At 41.2% G+C, this 22,250-nt stretch overlaps 1 protein-coding gene across 1 annotated transcript; it reads right to left on the bottom strand.

Moving 5' to 3' along the window:
* Positions 1–385: 385 nt before the first annotated feature.
* Positions 386–12,138, bottom strand: LOC116335745 (cyclic nucleotide-gated cation channel beta-3-like). Its single transcript, XM_031759497.2, has 17 exons — positions 12,028–12,138; positions 11,560–11,614; positions 9,912–10,098; positions 7,230–7,390; positions 6,576–7,087; positions 6,447–6,497; positions 6,276–6,362; positions 6,109–6,173; positions 5,798–5,920; positions 4,807–4,948; positions 4,267–4,426; positions 4,009–4,106; positions 3,829–3,912; positions 2,099–2,217; positions 1,815–1,967; positions 813–963; positions 386–706 (listed from the first exon to the last, which is right to left on the bottom strand). The coding sequence occupies exons 1-17, from the start codon at positions 12,136–12,138 to the stop codon at positions 689–691; spliced, it is 2,277 nt and encodes a 758-aa protein (XP_031615357.2). The 3' UTR covers positions 386–688.
* Between the last annotated feature and the right edge of the window lie 10,112 nt (positions 12,139–22,250).

Here is a 22,250-nt window from a genome sequence, read left to right on the forward strand (position 1 = left end):
TGTATGGAGGGAATTTGTTTTAAATGAAAAAAAAAAGACATAGTCTCACCTTTATGCTAAAAACAGTATAATCAGTTTCTGAATATCCTGTATCATGGGATGACATTAAATTCACCGCAGTAACCATCAGCCCTACGTGATGAAAGTAGCTGGTGTAATGCTTGGTTTATTTTCGTCTGTGGAGCTCACAAAAACAGAGGCAGCTGAGTTAATCGGCCCTCGTACTGTCACTGTCTGGCAGGTGAGGATTAGCCTGGATCTGAACTCCTGCTCTCACAAACACAAAGCTAACAGAGAAATACACTGACTGCAGTTCAAACATATTTATTTATTAAAACTCAGTCAAATAATATAAACTGTCAACATTATTGTCACCATGCTTCTCACTGACGGATAATCTCAGGGAGGCTTCCACTCGTACTGTACAGTGGGGAAAAAAAACAATTATACTGTATAAAAACCATATGAACGAAGTATATACATAGCAGTGTCCGCTAGGGGCAGTAGTTGAGGTACACAGATGGTCTTGGCTTGCTCTTATTATTAAATAGACAGAATGACCTTATCGCACAGAGCAGTAAAACTAATATCTGAAAGGTGCTTTCAACAGAAACGAGTTCATTTCCATGAGAGATACATTTTCTTCACTCCAAAAGAGGAGTTATTAAAAAAAAACTTTCCATGCTCCTTAGTCATTACTGGAAGTCTGGGGAAACAATAGAAGGAGACAAATACAAACTGAGAATTCGCACAATGACTTTCATGCAATAATCACTTGGGGTGCATTTATTAGGACAGAACGCTGTAGTTACCTTCACTTTGTCGATAAACTTTCTGTTAATGGTCCCGCCGAAAGCGCGCAGCAGTTTGGGTGTGGGGGGTTTGGGTCCGAACAGCGCCAGTCCTTTTTTCTTCTCTTCTTCAGCTTTAGCTGCTGCTGGACCTTTGGCCTTCATTAGTTTCCTACAGAGGTACAGAGGTTTGTTTACAACAGCAGCATTTATTATTATCATGTGGAAACTTCATATCTCGGGGATTACATGTGTACTTAAACGTCACACTGACAGGATGGAGGATCTCACTGTTCTAAGGTATCCCAGCTGGATGAACATCGCCAACAACCCTTTTTCTGACGTCCACATAACACTTTTCTTTTCCCTTTCTTTTGAATGTCCTCAAACGTGTTGTTTTAAAGATCAGGCCTTAAAAAAAAATAGGTCCACCCACTAACATGTGAATGTTTTCCTTGTGTGTAAAACTACCTGACTGGAATTTTATTTTAAAAATTGCTGCTACTTGTAGACGTTCACATACTCCCCCCCTCACAGATCATTGTATCACTGGTTTCCAGTAAATAAACCACCAAGTTCAGAATTTTAAGAATTTTCCTGTCGTGTTTGGGTCAAATCTGACTGATTTATAGATTTAAAAAACTCACCACCCCCCCACCCCCCTTTGGCCTCTGACCCCCTGAATGGCCCACTGAATGACAAAATGAAACACTTTTACGACTGAACAACCCACTGAATGTCCCACAAAATGACCACTGAACGACCCACTGAACGACTCACTGAACGACCCACTGAACGACCCACTGAACGACCCATTGAACGACCCATTGAACGACCCACTGAACTGAATTTGGTGGTGAAAAATGTTTCTTATGTTAATTTAAGAGCTGTGAAAACTAACTGGTCAATTGTGACCGGAACACTAAGGTAAGGGGGGTGGGGGTGCACACAATAGGAGGGTTAATTTGTGAAATCAGCAGCAAACATTTTTAAAGGACTTTTGAGTCAAATCCTTTGACTCACCTGCCCTTCCTGGCCAACACTTTCTGTGACTCCGGGTAATGAACCAGAATATCAAACAGGTCTTTCTTCTCCAGGACAAAGAGGTTAGCGAAGCCGTATGCTTTGACATTAGCTGTGCGCCTGTTCCCTCCGTCTTTGGAGGACTGCAAGAGACTAAGAAACAGAAAGAGAAAACATTTTCTCTTTGAATATTTCTAAATGTAAGTTTACTGACTGTGATGATTAATCGCCTCTGATGTTGATTAATTAGTAGTATATATTTGTGCACATGTATCTGAACTCACCTGATTTCCCCAAAAACACAACCAGCTTTTAGTGTGACAAACACGATGCTGTTGTCGGGTCCTCCCACCACCTGCACCGCTCCACCTTTGATGATGTACATCTCTTTACCGATGTCACCCTGCAAATAATTTACACAAATAAATTACTGCAGGGATGTTTTTGAGTATGTGTTTATAAAGGGCATTTTAGCTTTAAAAGAAGCCTGTGGTGGCCTTTTATTTACACAGAAATTCTGAGATTAAAGTCATAAATTCAGACCTACAAGAACATGGACATTCTTTGATATTAAAGTTGTAAATTTTGGGGAAAAAAATGTATTAACCTAGTAAAAAAAATCACTGTCATGGGCTGTTTCCTTTGACCCAGCATTTTGAGTTTCATTCCTTTTTTGTTTTATGATGTTCTTGTTTGTGCAGTTTAGGCTTCAGTCAGTTCTGTTGACATTGACTTCTGTTTGCCTATTTAGCTCTCGTCTGTCTGGGTTCCTCCCATGTCTGTGTCGTTCCACTATGTTGGTCAGTGTGCGTCAAGTCCCCCCTGTTTAAGTCTCCCTCGCCCTTTGTGTGTTTCAGCGATATCTTTGTCTCCTGTTGCCTCCCCTGTGTAATCTCCTTGTCCATTTAGGTTCCCCTTGTGTCTCTGTCCTCTGTGTCCCTCCCTCTGTGTTTGTGTTCATGTGCACGTGTCCCTTTTCCGTTCCCTTGTTCCCCCTCCTTGTGCTCTTTCCATGTCTCCTCTGTCTGCCATGTTTATCCATGTTCCCTTGCTCCCTCTCTCGTCTGCTTCTTAACTATCACCATGTCAAGTCAGTGTGTCTTAGTCTGTGTGCTTCCTGTTTTATTTTGACAGTCTCATGTTCCATGTTCAATGTGTTTAGTTTTGCTTCCCCTGTGGCGTCATGTTCATTTGTATCAGCTGTTTCCCCGTGTGTTTCCACTTCCCCTGATCACCTCCTGTCTGTGAGCTTTCGTTTATTCTTTGTCAGGTAGTCTGTCATGCATCCATGTTTCCATGTTTTTCCATGTTCAAGGTTTTATTCTTTGTCTCTTTTGTTTAGCATACAGTTTCTCCCAGTTTAGTTCTAGTTAGTTTTGCCTTAGTGTTCATCTGCCTTTTGTTTTATACCTTTACCCAGCCACAAATAAACGGCTCGCCCTTTGTTAAATTATAGTTTTGCTCCAAGTGTCTGCATTTGGGTCCTCCTACTCTCACCACACGGTCTGCCAGCGCAGACCCTGACAATGAACTAGTTTATAAGATTATAAAGTCATTTTTCCAAATTTAAAAGTTAAATATGCAACACTGTCTGAGGTTTTAAAGTATCATAATTATGAATTTTAGAGAAACAAAGCTTGGATATTTTTGACATTAAAGTGGCAAAAAAATAAGTTAGCTAAAAATGTACTTGACACAGGAGGATGTGCAGTTGTAACAGATGCAAAAATCTGTCATCACAATGAAATAAGTGTGTTTTCCTCTGCCTCTTCACAGTCCGTATGCTCGTCATCATCAGGGCATCAGGAATCAGGGCTAAAATGAGTATTTCCTTGTTGCTAAGTTTGATTACACAACATTAGTTTATCTTCTGCAGCACATTTTTTACTTTTTTGTATTTAATGTCCGTCAATTGTTGCCTTAACATGATGATAAACTTTAAAAAAAAAATGAAATAATTTTTGTGTTTCAATCACATTTGAAGTTGATGGTGATTGTGTAAGAATTAACACACCTTCTTCACGACAAAGTCTCCGGGCAGATAAATGATTGACTTGAGCCTCAGCAACATGTCCACTAACATCTGCTGGTCACAGCCCTGTGGAAACATATGAAGATATTTAAATGACCAACCATCTCCCAGTCTCCCAGTTACTGTCTGGGGTATATATTTATTTTTTTAATGAGTGTTCACCTTGAAAAGATCAATCTTCTGGAAGGTCGCCAGGTTGATGTCCACAGCAATGGCTGTTCTCATCACTAGAGGCATCTTATCTAGCAGCTCGGACTCATCTGAAAACATGGAGGTGAAAAATTAGGTCTTAATTCAGTGTCAAATCATTCTACAGCTGGCACAATAGTAGGACTGACGTCTGAGTGGTGTCCTATAATTTAAGCTTTTCTCACACACTCGTAAAGACTGAAATGAAGATTTTATCCAGTGTCTACTGACCCAGCATGCCCTGAGCGTCCCAGGTGTAGGTGTACCAGGTGCGGACTCGGTTCTGTACCAAAGACGGGATGTTATTGGTCACCATGTACTCCACAGTGTTGTCCATGGAAGAACGGAAGTAAGTCTGTGCTGCTGTCGCTGCACCAATGACATCTCTCATCTGACACATTATGATGATAAGAAGAAATCCTTTGTTTAAACTGAATAAACACTCCTCTCACTTAGACAGTAGAATGAATGTGCTTTTGTTGTTTTTGACAGTCAAGACTTCACAGGGAACCAGTGAAATACTACAGACAGAGTAATGGATACTGGAGTATTTGCTTGGTATTATGACTACTATGTCCAGGAGAGGACAGGTTTATTCATCTATCTACATAAACAGGACAAGTGGGGGAGAAAAAGAGACGATCATTTACTTCTACTACTACTACTACTTGTAGTTAACGATGCTAAAAGGATGCTAATCAGGACTCCAGATGAAGTGAGGATGCTGGGGGCTGTGACTCATGCTATGGGGCAGAATGGCCTTTGTGTTACCTGTCCAATCAAACTGGAGAACACAAAGACGCCCGTGAAAAAGTTAGTCATCTGAAAGGTAATCTCAAAGACGGTTTCGGGTTCACTTAGACCCCCGATGTTGATCAGACTGCGGACAGCAAAGTAGTAACAACGCAGGTACCTGTGGAGAGGGTTGGGGGGGTGTCAGAGAAGGGTGTCATAAACCTTATTGGATGTTTTGGGGTCGTGTGGGGGGAAAATGGTGTTTTTTTCTTTGTTTTGGATAAAATGGCAGTGGTGAGTTCTGGGCACGTCTGAGCGATTCCCTTGATGTCTTGCTGCAATTGCTTTAGCTTCCCAAGGGGAAAAAATATTAAAAGAAAAGAGAAAGTAAAATAACAAAAATGCTACGAGAAAGAAGCTACCTGGCCAAGAATGGTGGACATAAAGAATGCCCCGAAAAGGTAGTTGGTCATCTGAAAGATCAGCCCGAATGCGGAGTCAGGAGTTGGTAACTCGGCGATCAGTAGCAGGGACTTCTCGGCATAGAAGAAGCAGCTGAGGTAACTGCAGCCGCAGCATCAGCAGCAAACATGGGACATATGAAAGAATTTGACTGGATGCTTTGTGAGCTGGAACTCATAACTCTGTGCAATAAACCAGAAACTTTTTTTTAGGTAATTGTGTTTCTTTGCTATAACTTTTTGTTATGCATTTCTAACATTATCCTCTTGTGTGCTCATTTTCCACCTTTCTGTATCATGTCTGAACATGTTTAATATGGTCATTTGTGAGTACAGATGTTCTCCTAGCCCCTGTTTTCAAACCATTAGCCAATCATTAGAAAGTTGCTTAGAGGGAGGGAAGAAAAAACAGTTTGTTGTAACTGTGACTTGTGCAAAAGCTACTCTAGCAGAGTCTGAGAATACAGTATGAGCATGCTAGGTCCACATCAAGAGATGGCAGAAAAAAAGATGAGAAAATCCCTCCAACTCAAACACAAGTGGCTGTATAGAAGTGCTGTACTTACGCGCTGCCTAGGCCGGAGTAGACCCATTTGGTTTTACCAATGCCCTGATATTCTGAGGCCACGTAGTAGAAGCAGGCATTAAGGTGGAGCATGAAGAGCAGATAGCCAATGGTGCGAATCACTCTAAGAGTGGGGTATAAATAGAGTTATTAATATGGCCACATTTGGACATTTTTGCTATCTCAGGTAATTTCGTTGTATACTGGATGGATGGATGGATGGATGGATGGATGGATGGATGGATGGATGGATGGATGGAGGATGGATGGAGGATGGATGGATCAGATGGATGGATGGATGGATGGTCTTACCTCCAGATGTAAGCCTTGGCCATGATGCTCTCTAGACGATCACTGAACTCAAAAAACGTGTCCATCTTGAAAATAGGTGAGGAAATGTGAGCCAGATGAGAGCCATAGACATTTAATAGGCGTTGTTTATTGTCTCATTCATCTAAACATTATTTAAGTAGATTTACCTTCAGTAGACGATTGAGTCTGAAGGCAGATTTGAATCCAAATTGGATGTACAACAAGTCAAATGGCAAGGCTGACACCACGTCCGCCTGTGAAAGAGACAGACAGCTGTAAGCCTGCTGACTCTAGTTAAATACTTAACTTCAAAGCTCAAGGGATTCAAGTGATCATACCAGGAATCTCTCTGAATCTCTGTAGTGCTTCTTTGTCATCACTCTGTCTTTCTGCAAGGGAATAAAAGTGACTTTGTCATTCAGGCCAGTGTTATCCTCTGTCAGCAGTCAGGATCATTTCCCACTTACAATGATGTCTCCTCCTTTGACGAACTGTTTGCGGGGCTGGAAGACGACAGAGTCTGCCAGGTAGATGATGTCAGCCAACACATCCAGGGTGAACCAGTAAGGGATGGAGATCTCAGTGTGGTAGGGGAAGCACAGGCGGGCCGTGATGAACCACGTGTTGTAGTTAAAGGCCACAGTCACCAAGCTTAGCCATGCAATGTAGCGACGGTCCGTGAAAGGGTCTATGGTTTGCCCAAACACAGAGTCCATCCGGTCCTCGAGTGGCTTCAGCACGGTGTCCACCACTGACCACATTGCCTCGGATATCCTGGTTGTTATACTCTTCTTCTCCTCCTGCTTTTCGGCCTCTGCCGCCTTTTGTTCTGCTTTCTTTTGCTCATCCTCCTTTTTCTTCTTCTCCTGCTCCTCTTTTTTCTTCTTGTCCGCCTCCTCCTTCTTTATCCGCGCCTCCTCTGCCTGTTGTTTCCTTTCCTCTATGACTCTGTTATAGTCGTCTTTGCGTAGCAGTGGCGCTGAAAGGATAAAGGGGCTGAGTGAGCGGCAGTTAAATATTAAGAATTAGTTTCCTTACTGCCCCATGAGAACAATAACATCCACAGATATTAGAAATATTAGAAAATCTGCAGCACTGAATGGTTTTGTGTTGACACTCACTGACAGGAGGGGTTATCTCAGGGGATGAAGCATACTGATCAATCACTTTCTCCTTGAAGAGCTGCTTTCTTTCTCTCATCTTTGTGATTATGGCTCTGAGGTGCTCATCTGAGTACTTGTTGATGACTATGGGGGGAGGTGGAGGGGGGACCCCCTCCTCTCTGAGGAAGCAAAATAAGAAAGTCGTGCTGGTTATTGGCAGTGAGTGAGTTTCTGATGGAACGAGGATAGAAAAATCATAAAAACTCCTAAAAATTCCTGATGTGAATGAGGAATTTTAACCAATTAAAAAAAGGAACAAATCAGGAAAAGTTGTGTAATAATCAGAGACTCCACTCGGCATTAATGATTCAACACCTGTTCTACTCCAGCATTTAAAGCTGCCTAGAAGTAAGACTGTACTCTGAAAAATCTGGAACTTTACTTTATCATGCATTAAGAGGTTTTCTGGTCCTATATCTGCAATCCAAGTTTAGCCCAAACTAGCCACGCTCACATACTTTTAGTTCAGTTTTATTTGTGTAACAACAGATCAGAACAACAGTTGTGTTAAGGTACTTTATATTTTAGCAACCCTACAATAATATAGAGAAAACCCCAACAATCAACCCCTATGAGCAAGCACTTGGCGACAGTGGGAAGGAAAAACGTGTTCACAATGTAAGGAACACGGGACAAAACTCACATAACTTTTGGGATTTCATCCTTCTTGTGTGGGTCCTACATTTTCCACTCCCATGGTGTTCTCATGAATGGCTACTCTAGTTTTCTTACTTGAAATTCACTCCCAATTTATGGATTTAAGGTGCCATGACTGCCTTACAATGTTACTGTTCTGACTCATTGTTGGTCTGAAAAAAAGAGATCTTTTTATCATTGATGTCCTTCTGCCTCAATATTTTCTACAAGCAAGCAACCCTTCCTGTTTACACTTGCAAATCAGTGCCCGATGACTCACTGGAGTGCTGTCGATGAAGGTTCTTTTAAATTGTCTCATCTGGACAGATATAAACTATAATACGCATTTAAGGTAATATAAATTTAGAAATATTTGATTCAGTGCATTGCGACAACCCTCAGTGTTTATTTCAGTTTACAATCGTTCCCTTTTCACTCAGGACCCAGCGCAGTACCTGTGATTTGAAACGCTAAAAAGAGTGAATCATGGAGAGAAATAACTTGTGACATAAGAAGGATCACATTACACGGATAAATGCAACCAGCCAAGTGGTGCTCACTGCAGAGCCAAATGGACGGAGTCCAGCTTCACCTGTTTGTGGTTAAGGTTAGGGCACTTTGGGCCAGAGTCAGGGTCAGGATGGATCTAGAGGTCAGGCCAGGCTAGGCCAATAGCAGCCTTCCACTTCAGCCTGAGCTGTGTGGATGATGGATGCTCTCCCTCTAGTGGATAAAATTCTGTAGTGCCTTTGACAGAACAATACACCATGTTTCAACTGACACATCCAACATGCTGAGATCAGGCCCTGCAGTCAAATTAAAGTCAGTACATTTTCACAATTAATTGTCAGGTTGTTTCTCCATTGTTTCTTTCATTGTTTTTAGTGTGTAAATGGTGCACTGTGCTGGGTTGGAGTGCTGCCCCTGTCAGGACTGTCAGGACTTTTTCCTTTACACACTGGTTTGTGGAAACTAAATGAAATAAAGTTAAAGAAAGTGAGCCAACCCCGTGGTGACACCGGTTCTGGTAGGAAGCCTTTGCAGACTTAATCAACCCTAAAGGCGATGCAGCATTTCATCGCCCTAATATGCCTCATAAAAGTAGAAGGACACATACTAGACTTGGGCAGCTTGTATTAGAAGCACACAGAGTAAACTTCAGGTTTTGTGTAGCACTGGCAGTAAAACATGTAGTTTTCAAATATCACAGAAATCTGCACACATTGTGAAAGATGCCATGAGGTGAGTTATAGACGGTGTTGTGAAAACAGCACTCGGGGTCATCCCAGTCTACCTCACAGTACCTCAGGATCCCCTCTGAGCTCTGACACTATTTATTCCACACATTACTTAAGCTGCTGGCTGACACTGACCCCACCACCACCACCACCACCACACACACACACACACACACACACACACACACACACACACACACACACACACACTACCGTCCTCCACCTGGAGTCTCTAGCTCTTGCCACCATTGTTGTATCATATATATCATATTCTCATTGAAATCCAACCTGTGTTTAGAACTGTGAGGATCAGCCGTTGCTGCCTCTACGTGTCGCCTTCATAGTGTTTATTGAGGGACCAGAAGCAGCTCTGGTGAGCTCCTTAAAACCTAAAGAACCGAAAATCTTTTAATCCACTTTCAGGCCATCCCTCTTTTAATATGCATGTTGCTCCAGCGGGTAAAGATCTCACATGCTGCGCTTATCTCCGAGGGCGCCCTCCCTCCCTCTCCGCCCTCTTGCCAGGGAATCCGATTAATTAGCGTCCATTGGGTGATTACTTTGATACAGGTTTGTGGTGTCACTTGGCAGGTGTGTGTTTGCAGTGAGCTAAAGTGGAGTTTGGAGGCTGGGCTGATATTCTGAGGATAAACACACTGTAACTACTCTCTGTAAACACTTTTGACTGTCGGTGCACCCGCTTTCAAATGAAATGTGCCTGGAAAAAATTAGGTAGAAGAAACAACACTGCAAGCGCAGGTCTTACCCCTCAGCTCCAGCTTGATCAGGGTTTGGTGGAGGAGCCGGAGCTGGAGCCGAGGCTGGGGCTGGAGCTGGGGCTGGGGCTGGAGCTGGGGCCGTAGCTGGGGCTGGAGCTGGGGCCGTAGCTGGTGTCGGGGCCACTGATGGTGCTGGTTCAGGGGCTGGGGGTGGTGCCGGTGATGGAGCTGATTCTAAGAAAAGGGGAAAAAAATCTTAAATTTATTTTGGCTTTTCAAGATTGTTATAAATGGTCCTCGCCTCCTGGAAGAAGAATAAAAAATGTTTGACCTTACCTAATTATTTATTTTGCATTGTTTGTTTTCCTTTAAAGCATTTCTTTTAGACATCTTTATAAAAATATTACACATTTAGAAATATAACCATAACAATACATTAGATTAAATTTTATATTTATAATCGTTTGTGTTTTCCCATTTATTTCTTTTAATTGCTAATTTCTTCATCATTTTATTAAGTCTTGTCCTTATAGTCCCTTTAGTCTTATAACTGCTTTTCATCCATCTGTGAAGCAACTACGAACTGTAAATTTGTTCATCCTTTTTTTGCCATCTTTGCTGCACTGGTTATGTGAAACCATTTTTATTTAGTTCATCATCTATTAAAAATACCTGTAACATCTGTAAAAGAGAGAGACAAGACGCTGAATATGACATTTGAGGGATTGATTATTAGCTGGCCGTGTTTCTGTCCGGCTTTCAGACACATTAGGCAACCGTAGCATCAGCAGAATGAGGTAACAGAACCTGGATGGATGATGGAGACAAACCTGATGTTATTCGCTCCGGCTCCAAAATGCCATTCAAACTTTCAGCAACACAATCAACAAATCAGTGAAATTCAATTTCTTGTCGAGCTCAGCAGTCGGGGAAACTCAACTAAAATGGAGACGGTCAGCAGGCACAAGAAAAGTCGTCCAAGGCTGAACGTTTCATATTGGACGTTTGTACAAAGGCTTTCTCTTATTTTGGTCACTTTTTTTCACTCGTTTGACAGTTTGTGCTTTATAACTATGATGTATCTGAATCCTCATAATGCTCTACAGCTTTATACAAATAACAAGAATAAACATATCAATACTCCCAGGCTGACTGAAGTGTGGAGGTGTTTCAGTAACACTGTGTTTCACTGCAGTATCTAAATAGCAAATACATTTGTGAAGCAGCTTATTACACAGTAAAACGTTACATTAGTTACCAATGATATTTATTTCCCTTGTAATGGAATAAACAAGTGTTGTATTTACGTGTGAATGTAATGGATACTGGTGGATTTAGATGTAGGTGTTTGGCCTATTACATTGACTTCTCAGCTGCATTTGCATTAGTAGATTTTTTTTTTTTAAATGATGATGTGTGTGTTTCTTTCTGTTTGCTCGATGACCTGTGCAGGGACTGTGGATGGACATTAGCTAACAGCTAAATCTGGTACAACGAACCCTTTGTCATGTTAGATAAATAGTTTTTGTACACAGTCCCTGACAAATAAAGAGGAAAATCAAAATGAAGCTAAATGTAAAATAATCCATATGTTCTCATGTTCCCAACATATTAACAGTCAGTCTTGTTTTAATTTCCCAGGATGGGACAAAAAAAAGGAACACAGTAAACTTTTCAGCCGTTACAATGACTCACCCCGTGGTTTGTCCACTTTCGTGTCTTCATTCTCCTTCTCAGCTGGCTTCTCCTCCTACACGACAAATCAACATTTTTTTTTCTTCACAAAACCTGACGCCTGGCTCCATTAGTCAAACAGTGGCCATTAAGAATGACATTTTAATTTCAGTGGCAGTTTTAAAGAATGGTGAATTCAGCATTTGACAAATGACCGCCTCCTCTGATGGACACTTTTAAAAACAGGCTGCGTTCATGATGAAACAAATTTCAAAGCGCCCGTTTGGGTAATGAGTGATTTCAATGAGGTAGTGAAACAATTTGATTTGATTTTTTTTCTGTTTTGCTGCCAGGGTACAGAGCAGCTGGTTGAATGATAGAGGCAGACAAGAGGCCACTGCTCATGTCTGTAACCAGTCAAAAATCTGGTTGACAATAACAATTTATTATAGTTAGTCTAATAACTGAATATACAGGCTGAACACCTACCTTGGCTGGAGGCGGAGGTGGAGTTGGAGCTGGGTCAGGGGCTTTGCTAGTAGTCCCAGAGCCCTCTGGCACCTGCGGGCCGCTAAAGAGACCCTTTAGCTTTGCAAACATGTCTAAAAACCTAAAAGTGCATCAGCTGTACTGCCTGCTGCTTGTATGAGGGGAGTGTGGCGGGAGGCAAGGATCAAAACGATCCCTCAACTAGCCTGATCTCCTCTTCACTCCGCCTACCTTTTCTTCTCCACCTGTTTTAATTCAGCGTGTCCTCATAACCAAATTGGCCCTAATTGCATTACTGTATTTAGCAGGACTAATACTCTTGCACCGAGCATAGCCCCCACCATCAGCGGTGACATGTCAGCCCATCCCTCAATTGGCTTAGGGGTGACCACTAAAGCAGGGAGGGCTGCTTAAACAGCATGCATGAGTGTGAATGTCTGGGGAGCACACTGCCATTCTTCTTATTGTAAGTGACACACTCTCAAGTCATGATACACTTTAAAAAACTGCCATACCCGTTGAATGTATCACTGTGAGAGGATGGAAGACAGTGATCGAACAAAGGGTTTGAATGACCCAACTAGATATATACCAGCTCACTGAGAGGTTAAAGTCATACTGTGTCCTTTCAGTTAAAATGTGGTCTTGAGTGCGTCATGCCCGCTGCTCTCATTTACTCACTGTAGTACTTTGCTGTCTGAAGCAGGGCAGGAGGGAATCAAACAGGCTGATCCGCTTCTCATACAACCAACTCCAGTCTCGCCGCGGTCTCAGTGCAGGTAATCAGCTCATGTCCATAGCCAGTTTGGAGATGGCTTACGTGTGGACCTGGGAAACATTTTTAGAGCTAAAAACAAAACTAAAAGTTGTTGAGAGCTTCTTTGGGCTAAGTGTGTGTGCCTAATTTAGCCTGGGAGTTGTTGTTTAGTGTGAAGTCAGGAGTGCAAGGCACAGCTCTCGCATCATCAGCACTTTTACTAATCTCTCTAAACAGATACCTGCAGATGGCCAATGGCAGCAGCACTGCAGCTTGCATGTTGGCTGCAGGGTCAAACTATTCATAGCATTCAGCAAAATAAAGCAGTGATCGTGATGCTGTTGTCTTCACTCGGGCTATGAGGAATTCTTTCATATTCTTTCACAGTATGTTAGCTAAGTTAGCTAAGCTTTCAACATGATGAGAGGTCCACTGTTTAACAGCTTACGTCAGTCACAGCAAGACTGAAAAGACACTTCAAAGCAAAAACTGGAAATGATTGTAAGTGTATGATGGCGCTGGTTTGTAACTGTGCCACTCTCAAGTCTTTTTCTTTCACATTTAGAGCCAAATGTTACAGATAACCATAATTATAATGGTTCATACTTCAGAACTACAGTGCTGTGAAAAAGTATTTTTCTTTTCCCTTCCTGATTTCTTAGGTGTTTTTGCATATTTTTCACACATGTTACAGATCAAACTTTGATATTAGACAAAGAGGGAAAAGCCACCCAAACCTACCTGTCATTGTGTGAAAAACTTCCTCTCTCTTTAAATTAAACATTAACTGTGATTATTCACATTTTTTGGAAAGCTGAGTTTTGTTTCAATAGAATCAACAAATCACTTAAACAGAACCTGTCAGACAAAGCAAAGTAGGAGAAACGATCTCTAAATGGAGCGCACCATGCCACGATCTAAAGAAACAGCTGAGAAACAAAGTCACCGATATCTATCAGTCTGAACAGGGTTACAGAGCCAATAATAAGGCTCCTGAATCACAGTGAGAGCCATTATCCACTGAATGAGAAAACTTGGAACAGTGACTGACCTGCCAAAATTACTCCAAGAGGACACTGACGATTCATCTAGGAGGTCACAAATAACCCAGAACAATATCTAAAGAACTGCAGGCTTCACTTGCCTAAGTTAAAGACAGTCCATGATTCAACAATAGGAAAGACTTCCAAGGAGAAAACCACTGCTGACCAAACTGAACACATCATCTAACATTTGCTAAAAAACATCTTGATGACCCTCAAAATATTCTGATAAGACAACTTTTTGGAAGGTTTGAGTCCCGTCACATCAGGGTAAAACTAACACAGCAACAGTCAAACATGGTGGTGGTAGTGTGATGATCTGGGGCTGGACCTGGATGACTCTGCTCTCTAACAGCAGCAGGAATATAATTTCAAACATGGGATGAATGGCTGAAAAAAACAAAACAAAAAAAGCTAAAGGTATTGGAGGGATTTAGTCAAAGTCTGGACCCAAGTATCGATTGAGATGCTTTGGTAAGACCTTAAGCAGGTCATTCATGTTCAAAATTCCTCCAGTGTGTTTCAGTTAAAACAATTGAAACAACAATCCACAGAGATGTGAAAAGTCTCACTGCCTAAGATCACAAATGTTTGATTGCAGTTCTTCCTGCCAAAGCTGGCAGAACCAGTCATTAGGTTACTCAGAAATCACTCTTTCCACATGGGTTTGAATAATTGTGTGTGTATTTAGATGGTTCAGGTAGTGTTCCTGACCTACTAATTAATTACTTCAGCAAAGCACAATACTTTGAAATACTTCAAACCTACACTCAGTAATAACAAGTGTAATTTAATCATTTTTCGGTGTGCTGAGCTGTGGCTCAGTTACAGTCTGTTTCTTCTCTCTGATTCACTGCGTTCTGACTCAGTACAGACTCACTTGAGCTTACTTTCTTTTCTTGCCACAGTGCAGAACTCTTAGGACAGTGAAACTAGTCACTGAGCATTTATCACTGCTGGAAGAAACTAATGCTGGAAGGACAAAACTTCTTCTGTCATTTCTTCCTCCTCTCACCCCAACACGGCAGAGGGTATTCTGCCAGAGTTTTCTTCCTGTTAAAAGGGAGTTTTTCCTTCCCACTGTCGCCAAAGTGCTTGCTCATAGGAGGTCATATGATTGTTTTGTTTTTCTCTGTATCTATTATTGTGGAGTCTACCTTACATTATAAAGCACCTTGAGGTGACTGTTGTTGTGATTTGGCGAAAAATTGAATTAAAGCTGAAATAGATGTGCTTCCTCACCTGGCCTACAGATGGCAGTACTATGAAACCTAAAACACATTAAATCCACTGCAAATGTCTTGTACAGTCATACTAACTGAGTCGTTCCATTATATTTTTGTTGCAGTAATAAGAATCTGCCTCAGCTATAACCAGAATTCCTCTGATTCAGCAGCCACCAACCTGGTTTAAGAGAGCGAACCTATCTTTAACTTTAACCCAAACATAAAGTCTCTGTGTTATTCGAGGCCATGCTAAAGACAGATGTGTTTAGGCTTCTTGTAACTTCCTGTTGGGATGCAAGAAGGATAAACTCAGAGGAGTGAACTTCTTCACATTTCTATTTCCACATACTCAATTTTAAAAAAAGATTTCCTCCACATTTTTTTACAGTGTGTGAAGACATCATGCAAAATGTCCAATTTAGTTTTATCTCACAAAAACTCAGTCCAGATCTGAATCAATATTTTTTCCAAAGTTAATCACATCGAAGTTGGGCCAAGGCCGACCTCTGGTAAATTTTCATGCAAATCAGTCCATAACTTTTTGAGTAATCCGCCAAACCAATTACCTTCCTAATAGGGACCTGCTCATCGGAACACTGGGGCCATCCTAAATGCATTAAGCTGATTTCATAGTCACTGCGGCACCTTTTTGGAAGCTGCAAAAATATGGTTATTTTCACCCATAGATCTCACTTTATTGTCATTGTCATTTTCTTTCATGCTTTCCTGTTTTCATTTAGCCCTTATCACAATGAAACATACACACTCTCAGTTGTCATTAAGAGTAGAATTGCACCACTATCACCCACCCACTCAGCTCATATTATGCTTTTCTATGCCTGTTGTCACGCTGAGGAACGACCCACAAAATGCCAGCGTGATGCAGATGGTGGCTTGACTCAGTCACGGGCTTTGTGCAATGTATCTCTGAGCGGTCTGAAGGACCATCGACTTCGTTTGAGGTACACGAGAGGATTTGGAGTTCAGGAAGCAGTAGATGACTTTTTCATGCCCTCTGCTGTCCATTTATAAAGGGAGATTGGTTCCTGCTCCTTTTCCATTAAACCAAGAGGGTTGGGCCCTTAACATTGTATTTTTTTCAATTCAAGGGCATTATCCTTAAAACATAGTAAAATACAACAAAAAAAGGATGTTTAATAACGTTTAATAGCACAATAAAATGCCAGGCTGAAACATCCAACACACGAACACAAACACACATTTACTCCTGTCAGTCAGCAGCACAGTGACAGCATACCTTGTCAGTGAAACAGCTAGAAATAAATTTATAGCACAGAGTGGAAGCGACTGAGTTGCTCAGTGTCCAGTGACATATGACTCACTGTGCTAATTGGTGTAATACAGAACAGGTCTCAAAAGGGGGTCTGGAAATTATAAGAAGGCCTAACTGAGGGAGGCCAGTTCAGAGAATAATCACTGTGAGAAATGTCATCATGATTACTCCTTTAACAATGCCATAAAAATCAAGCACTGTTTGGCTACTACGTGAGGGGCCTCCATTCAAAGAAGTAGGAGACAATAAGGCAACAATTTGTTCCGGCGAACGAGGCTGTTTAAAAGACTGCTTCAAGTTACTGAAAAAGAACTTATTCCACTGTCTGAAGTAGTAGAGATGTTGTGTTACTGATTTGTCTGATGACATGGAAAATTAATAGAAATATACAATTCTTCAGAGAGAGGGTGCAGACAGAGTACATACAGCAGAGGCAGCCACGTACATATATTTTTGAGAGCCAGTCACTTAAATATTTCAAATGTGTTTGCCTTAAGAATTAAATGCATTGTGATATAAGCAATCAATGCCTCAAATCATCAAAAAAGTCATTAGGTACAGCAGTGCTGGGGAGGAGAAATATTCTTGAACATATATAAATTTAGTTTGCCCACATACGAGAAAGAACAGACGATCATGCAGTGCACGTTCCACTGTAAATTCAAGCAAAGGAAGTAAAAGAACAGTCATTATGGTATTCAGTGTTAATGTTAACACAACAAGACTCAGATCAGCTTTGCTTATATTGAAGGGAATGTCCTTAAAAAAACTGCTAGACTTCAAGCGCACCTACAGACTGAACATAAAAACAGAAATGCCAAATGTGAAAAAAAACGGTTCTATGAGTGAGATTTCTGATGTTAGCACAGCAGCAAAAGCACTTTGCTGTATAAAGATATAGTTAACATTGACTAGCTGGGACCACACCCTTATTTTAGGTTTGACAGCATTTCTAGAAGGGGCGTGTCATACATAGACAGAACCGGAAGGGATGTGTATGGAGGTGTGGTCCCGCTCCCTGCATTCAGCAACTACCTTGTTTTAGTTGTGGTAGCAACCTGGGTTATTTGCCACTTCAGTACTATTGCTGTGTGATGTATTACTATTAATGAAGGCTGCATTACAACCTGCTAGCTGCAAATAATCATGTGCAGTTCTGAAAGCAGGCAGAATAAAAACATATTACTGATAAAGTAATAGTTTTCTATACCAGATCACTGCAAAAGGTGCAGCCTTACCTAATGCCCAGCCTACTGTTACTCATTTTATATTAAGATTTAAAAATCTAGTTGGTATTGCTTTCAGAACTGCACATGATTATTTGCAGCTAGCAGGTTGTTAATGCTATCCATCAAGTCTAACAGTCTGCAGTCTATGAACTAATCTCAGCTAACACTGTTAGCTCAGTGGCGAGTAGCCTTCAGTAATAATAATAATAATAATACTAATAATAATAGTAAATCACACAGCAAAAGTACATTAATGTAGTTGTAAAAAGCATGACAATATATCAAGTAATCCAAAGTATTCAGAATACCTTACTCACATTGAGTAACTTAACGGAATATGTTACACACTAGATTTTGGGCCATGTATTCTGTAATCTGTAGTGGAATACATTTTAAAAGTAACCTTCCCAACACTGGTAATACAAAAAATGTACATACATTTACATATGGTCTTTCTTTACACATTTTTTGGCAGCAGTGTACCAGACACTGATGAGGAGGTGAGGACATAATGGAGGAGTGGAACTTCACCATCACTGACTTTGGTAGCTTGAACTTCTGTGGCTGCTGCAGGAAGTAGGTCCCTGGGTCATATTTTTCAGGAAGTGGAAGGACTTCACGGTGTCCACTGGAGAGTTATGCAGGAAGACGAGGTCCTGTGAGGTTTGCTTCATCCTGTTCACAATCAGCTCCGAGCTGTGCTTGATTGGAGATGGGACAGCACAAAGCTTTCAAGCTTTCAGTTATTTCCATAACTACAGAGGTCAAAGAGATGCGTCTGTAGCCATTAAGGCTTGTGAGCCTGTTTTTTTTGGAAACAGGAATATTGTTAGAGGCCTTGAAGCAGGCTGTCAAATGACATGTCTCCAGTCAGGTGTTGCACATGTCAGTGAATTGTGGAGACAGCTGATCAGCACAGCTGCTTTAAGGTGGATGGAAACACCAAATCTGGTCCAGGTGCTTTGACAGGGTTTATCTCAGTCTCAAGTATGGAGAGAGGTGTGGGGTGGGGGGGATAACAGGTCTGTTCCACTGCTTGTCGAAGCAATAGTAGAAGCTGTTCAGGCTGTTGGCTAGGTGTGAAATGTAGGTGAAGTGAGGGGCTTTAGGCTTGTACTTGGTTAAGTGAGTATCAGTAGTCAGCATGACCTGCTAATGGAGCCACTCGACTAACATAATATGCTAATGTTCGCTAATGTGCGCCTTTCTCTTGGTTTTGTATATATTTCTCTTGTTTGCCACTGATTCCTGCTGTCTGCTATTTATATTTTATTCCGGCACCATGTCATTGTACATGTACAGTGACAGTAAAGGCCTATTCTATTCTATTCTGCATCTTTGTTTTCCAAAATGCCCACATGTCAACTATAGGTGTATTTGGACACTCAGGATCTAACGCATGATTAAACTCCCCCCAAACCCAGTTTTGGTAGTGAATGCTGCAGGAGTCACTGCTAGGTAAACTGTCTGTGTTTAGCTAGCATTCACTAATGCCAAATACTACCATTGCTAGGATTTCAACAGCCCAGAAGTCTCTTATTTTGAAAGGCTCAGCCAGTTTGATGCCAAAGTAAAAATAAATATTGAGAAATAAATGCAGTTATTAAAAGCGCATTATTAAAATGATAAATAGAAATATCTAGCATCTGTATACTCATCCAAACTTCCCAGTCAGTGCAGACCAGACATGCCTCCAGATTCTCCATAGCCTCATTAGTCCACCACCTAATGTATCGGTACAGGTTGAGAAAGTTTTAATTTCTGCCTGTATGCAGGGTTCAAATTTCGGTGCATATACTCACGGGTAGTTTTCCTGTTTTGCTTTGACAAAGTTTGACTTTCTTTGTCTCTTTATTCACTGCACAGTGCTTTTGGAAAATGAATGCTGCATCAGCAGATATTAGTTGCAGTGCAGTGTTTAGGTCTTCACAGTTCACATATACCTTTGCACAGTATGACACACCGTCTCTGTAGTGAGTGCACACTCTGTATAATATATTGTTGAATTTACAAGCAGGAAAGTGGTTTTAATTCCACTGTAATAAGTGCTTTTGGAGCATTCCTCTGCCGCCTGTACTATGCAATCTGCCTGGGAGCGGAGGGTTTAATCGCCTACATCTAAATTATATGTCAGTGTTTAGCGTACCTTGGGAGTAGTACGAAATTTATCTTTAAGTATCTAGTTACTGAGTGTTGGTGCTTTATAAGCTCGCAGTCCTGGATATGCTCTCCTGCCTTTCTGTCTGCTACCAAATGGGGGCAGAGCAACACTTTGTATCTCCTCTTGCCTCCTCTCTCCAACAGATGATGAAACAATTTTCATTAGAATTAGCCAGATGCTGTTGAGAATTACTCCAAGCTCCAAGAAAAAAAAAAGATAGACACCAGCATGACTTATGAGCATTTTAAAGACAGCAACATCTGGTGCCACTACAGAACTTGCCCCAAGAAAATAAAGAGTCACTAATTTACTGTCAAATCCTAAATCCCAGGGAAATAATAATTAACATCTGATTCTTATAGATGAGGTATTTTGGGGGGCGATGAGTAACTTTAATTTTAGAATGAATGTATACACTTCACAGGAAAAATGTATTATTCTTCATTAACATCAAGAAACCTTTTTTTTTAATATGTTGTCGTTCTTTGAGTACAGTTTTTCTTCTTCTTTGTTACCAAAGCTTAGAAGTGGCATCTGATTTTTGCCCCAGTGACAAATTTATTTAAATTACTCTGAAGAGTAAGTGGAAAACATAACACATAAGACCTTCTGTAAAACAGGCACAGTGATGCCATCATTGGATTTTATTCAGTTATTTATTTATTATAAAGAATTGGAGTTGAAATAAACCTTTCTTGGGCTTTTCTCGGTGAAGTGAGTGTTTGTGTTCTGAGTGCACATCCTTCTGAGTGACCATGACAAGCCTCCGTGCAGGATATTGGTATGTGTTTCCAGGTGTACAGCAGTGAGCCACAGAGCACTGAAGTGTGTCATTGAGAGGGCCTGTGGGGCTTAATGCCCAGCCGGTCGGTGTGCACATTAATCTGAATGAAGGCACAAAGTGACAGGCCTGAGATTTTAGACTGCCCATTAAAGCTCACAGTCACATGTTTCTCACTGTCACAACCGTGGGGCTGGACCAGCAGCTCAGGTGCATTCAGCAGTTGTCCAGTGAACAGAGGAAGCTGTGTGGACGGGTGCTTAATAAACAGCAATGTGCTAAAACCATTTCACATCAGTCTCTAACATCTCGTGCATCGATATCTATTTGCATTGTTGTATTTGGATTCTCCCAACACTCACATGCTCTGGAGTTAATCAAGAGTGGCATCTTCAGTCAAAGACTGATTACACAGAAATGTCTGAGCTCCTCAGGTCTTTTATCAATATCCAGCAATGACAACGTGATAATTGATATTTATGGATCCAGAGCTTCAATAAAAGTATTTGTTTTATGTGTGTGTATCTGGCTGATTACACACTCAAAGTGCTTTGAGAGGTCAGGTAGAGTAGAAACCAGTCCATTTACCATTTACCATTAAAGGTAGATTATGGTGCTTGAATTGGTTGTAAGCTGGACAGTTTAAAAGTAAGGAAAAGATGGAAAGGATAAGAGAATAAGAGGAGGGTTGGAAAGGGAGGAAGTAAACAAGGGGAAGTAAAGGAAAGAACAGAAAGGGAGGAGGAAGGATTGGCAGAATGGAGAGAATGAAGGGAAGGAAGGAAGAAAACAAGATAGATTCACATCAGAAAGATGGATGGAAGAAAGATGGTGAGTGGAACCGAACAGAGCGGTCTGAGAAATGACAAGTGGATGCTCTCCCTTTGACACCGTGATCATTTCTCATGAATGTTAACAGCCCCATATCTTTTTTTTCTCTTTTTTTACATCACTGTCTCACACACCCCTTGGCACCAATCAAATCTTACATGACAAGGCTGTCAGTCGGCGTTAAGCTACAGGTCTCCTCATCATAACACTTTGAGCCTGACAAAGGTCAACTGTTGCTGAAAAGTATTACTCCCTGGGTCAACACTTTCTGCATTAGTTACAGTGACAGTGACACATACGTTCAGATGAAACTCTGATGTTTCTTGTCAGTGTGGACTTTACAGCGGCAAACAACTGGTGGATTAGTTGAACTACATTGTAAACGTCCGCACTACCGAATCCAATTACGGTGAATCAATAAATGAGTGAATTAAAGGACAGCAAAAAAGAAGAAAAGTTGACTTTTCAGATGCCAGTTAGAGTTTTACCATTCTTATATTTAATAACTGTAACATGCTGAAGGCTACAGCTTCCTGGAGTTTTCTTGTCACCATGAGGTTGCCAAGACGCCAGCAGAGACTCCAGGAAGCCACTGGCCCCTGTTTGCCAAGAAATAGTTACAGTCCATATATCTTCCAGTAAAAAGCAATTATGTGTGTTTTCCTCTCTGTGTTATCCCACTATGTTAAAGTTTTCTTCTTTGTCTTAGGACTCAGTGACACCATAAATGGTGCAAAGGTAAACTCATGCACAAGTATATAATATTAAATCTTGACTTGACTTAGGGTCAAAAATACAGCTCCCACTTTAAAATTGTACAGACGAGGTGATGTGTCACATACAGCTGAGTTTCCTGATCTGCATTTTGAAGTTTATCATTGGTATTTTGGGTGCAGGTCAC

This window comes from Oreochromis aureus, linkage group 9 (assembly GCF_013358895.1).
Source record: "Oreochromis aureus strain Israel breed Guangdong linkage group 9, ZZ_aureus, whole genome shotgun sequence".
NCBI classification, from domain to species: domain Eukaryota; kingdom Metazoa; phylum Chordata; class Actinopteri; order Cichliformes; family Cichlidae; genus Oreochromis; species Oreochromis aureus.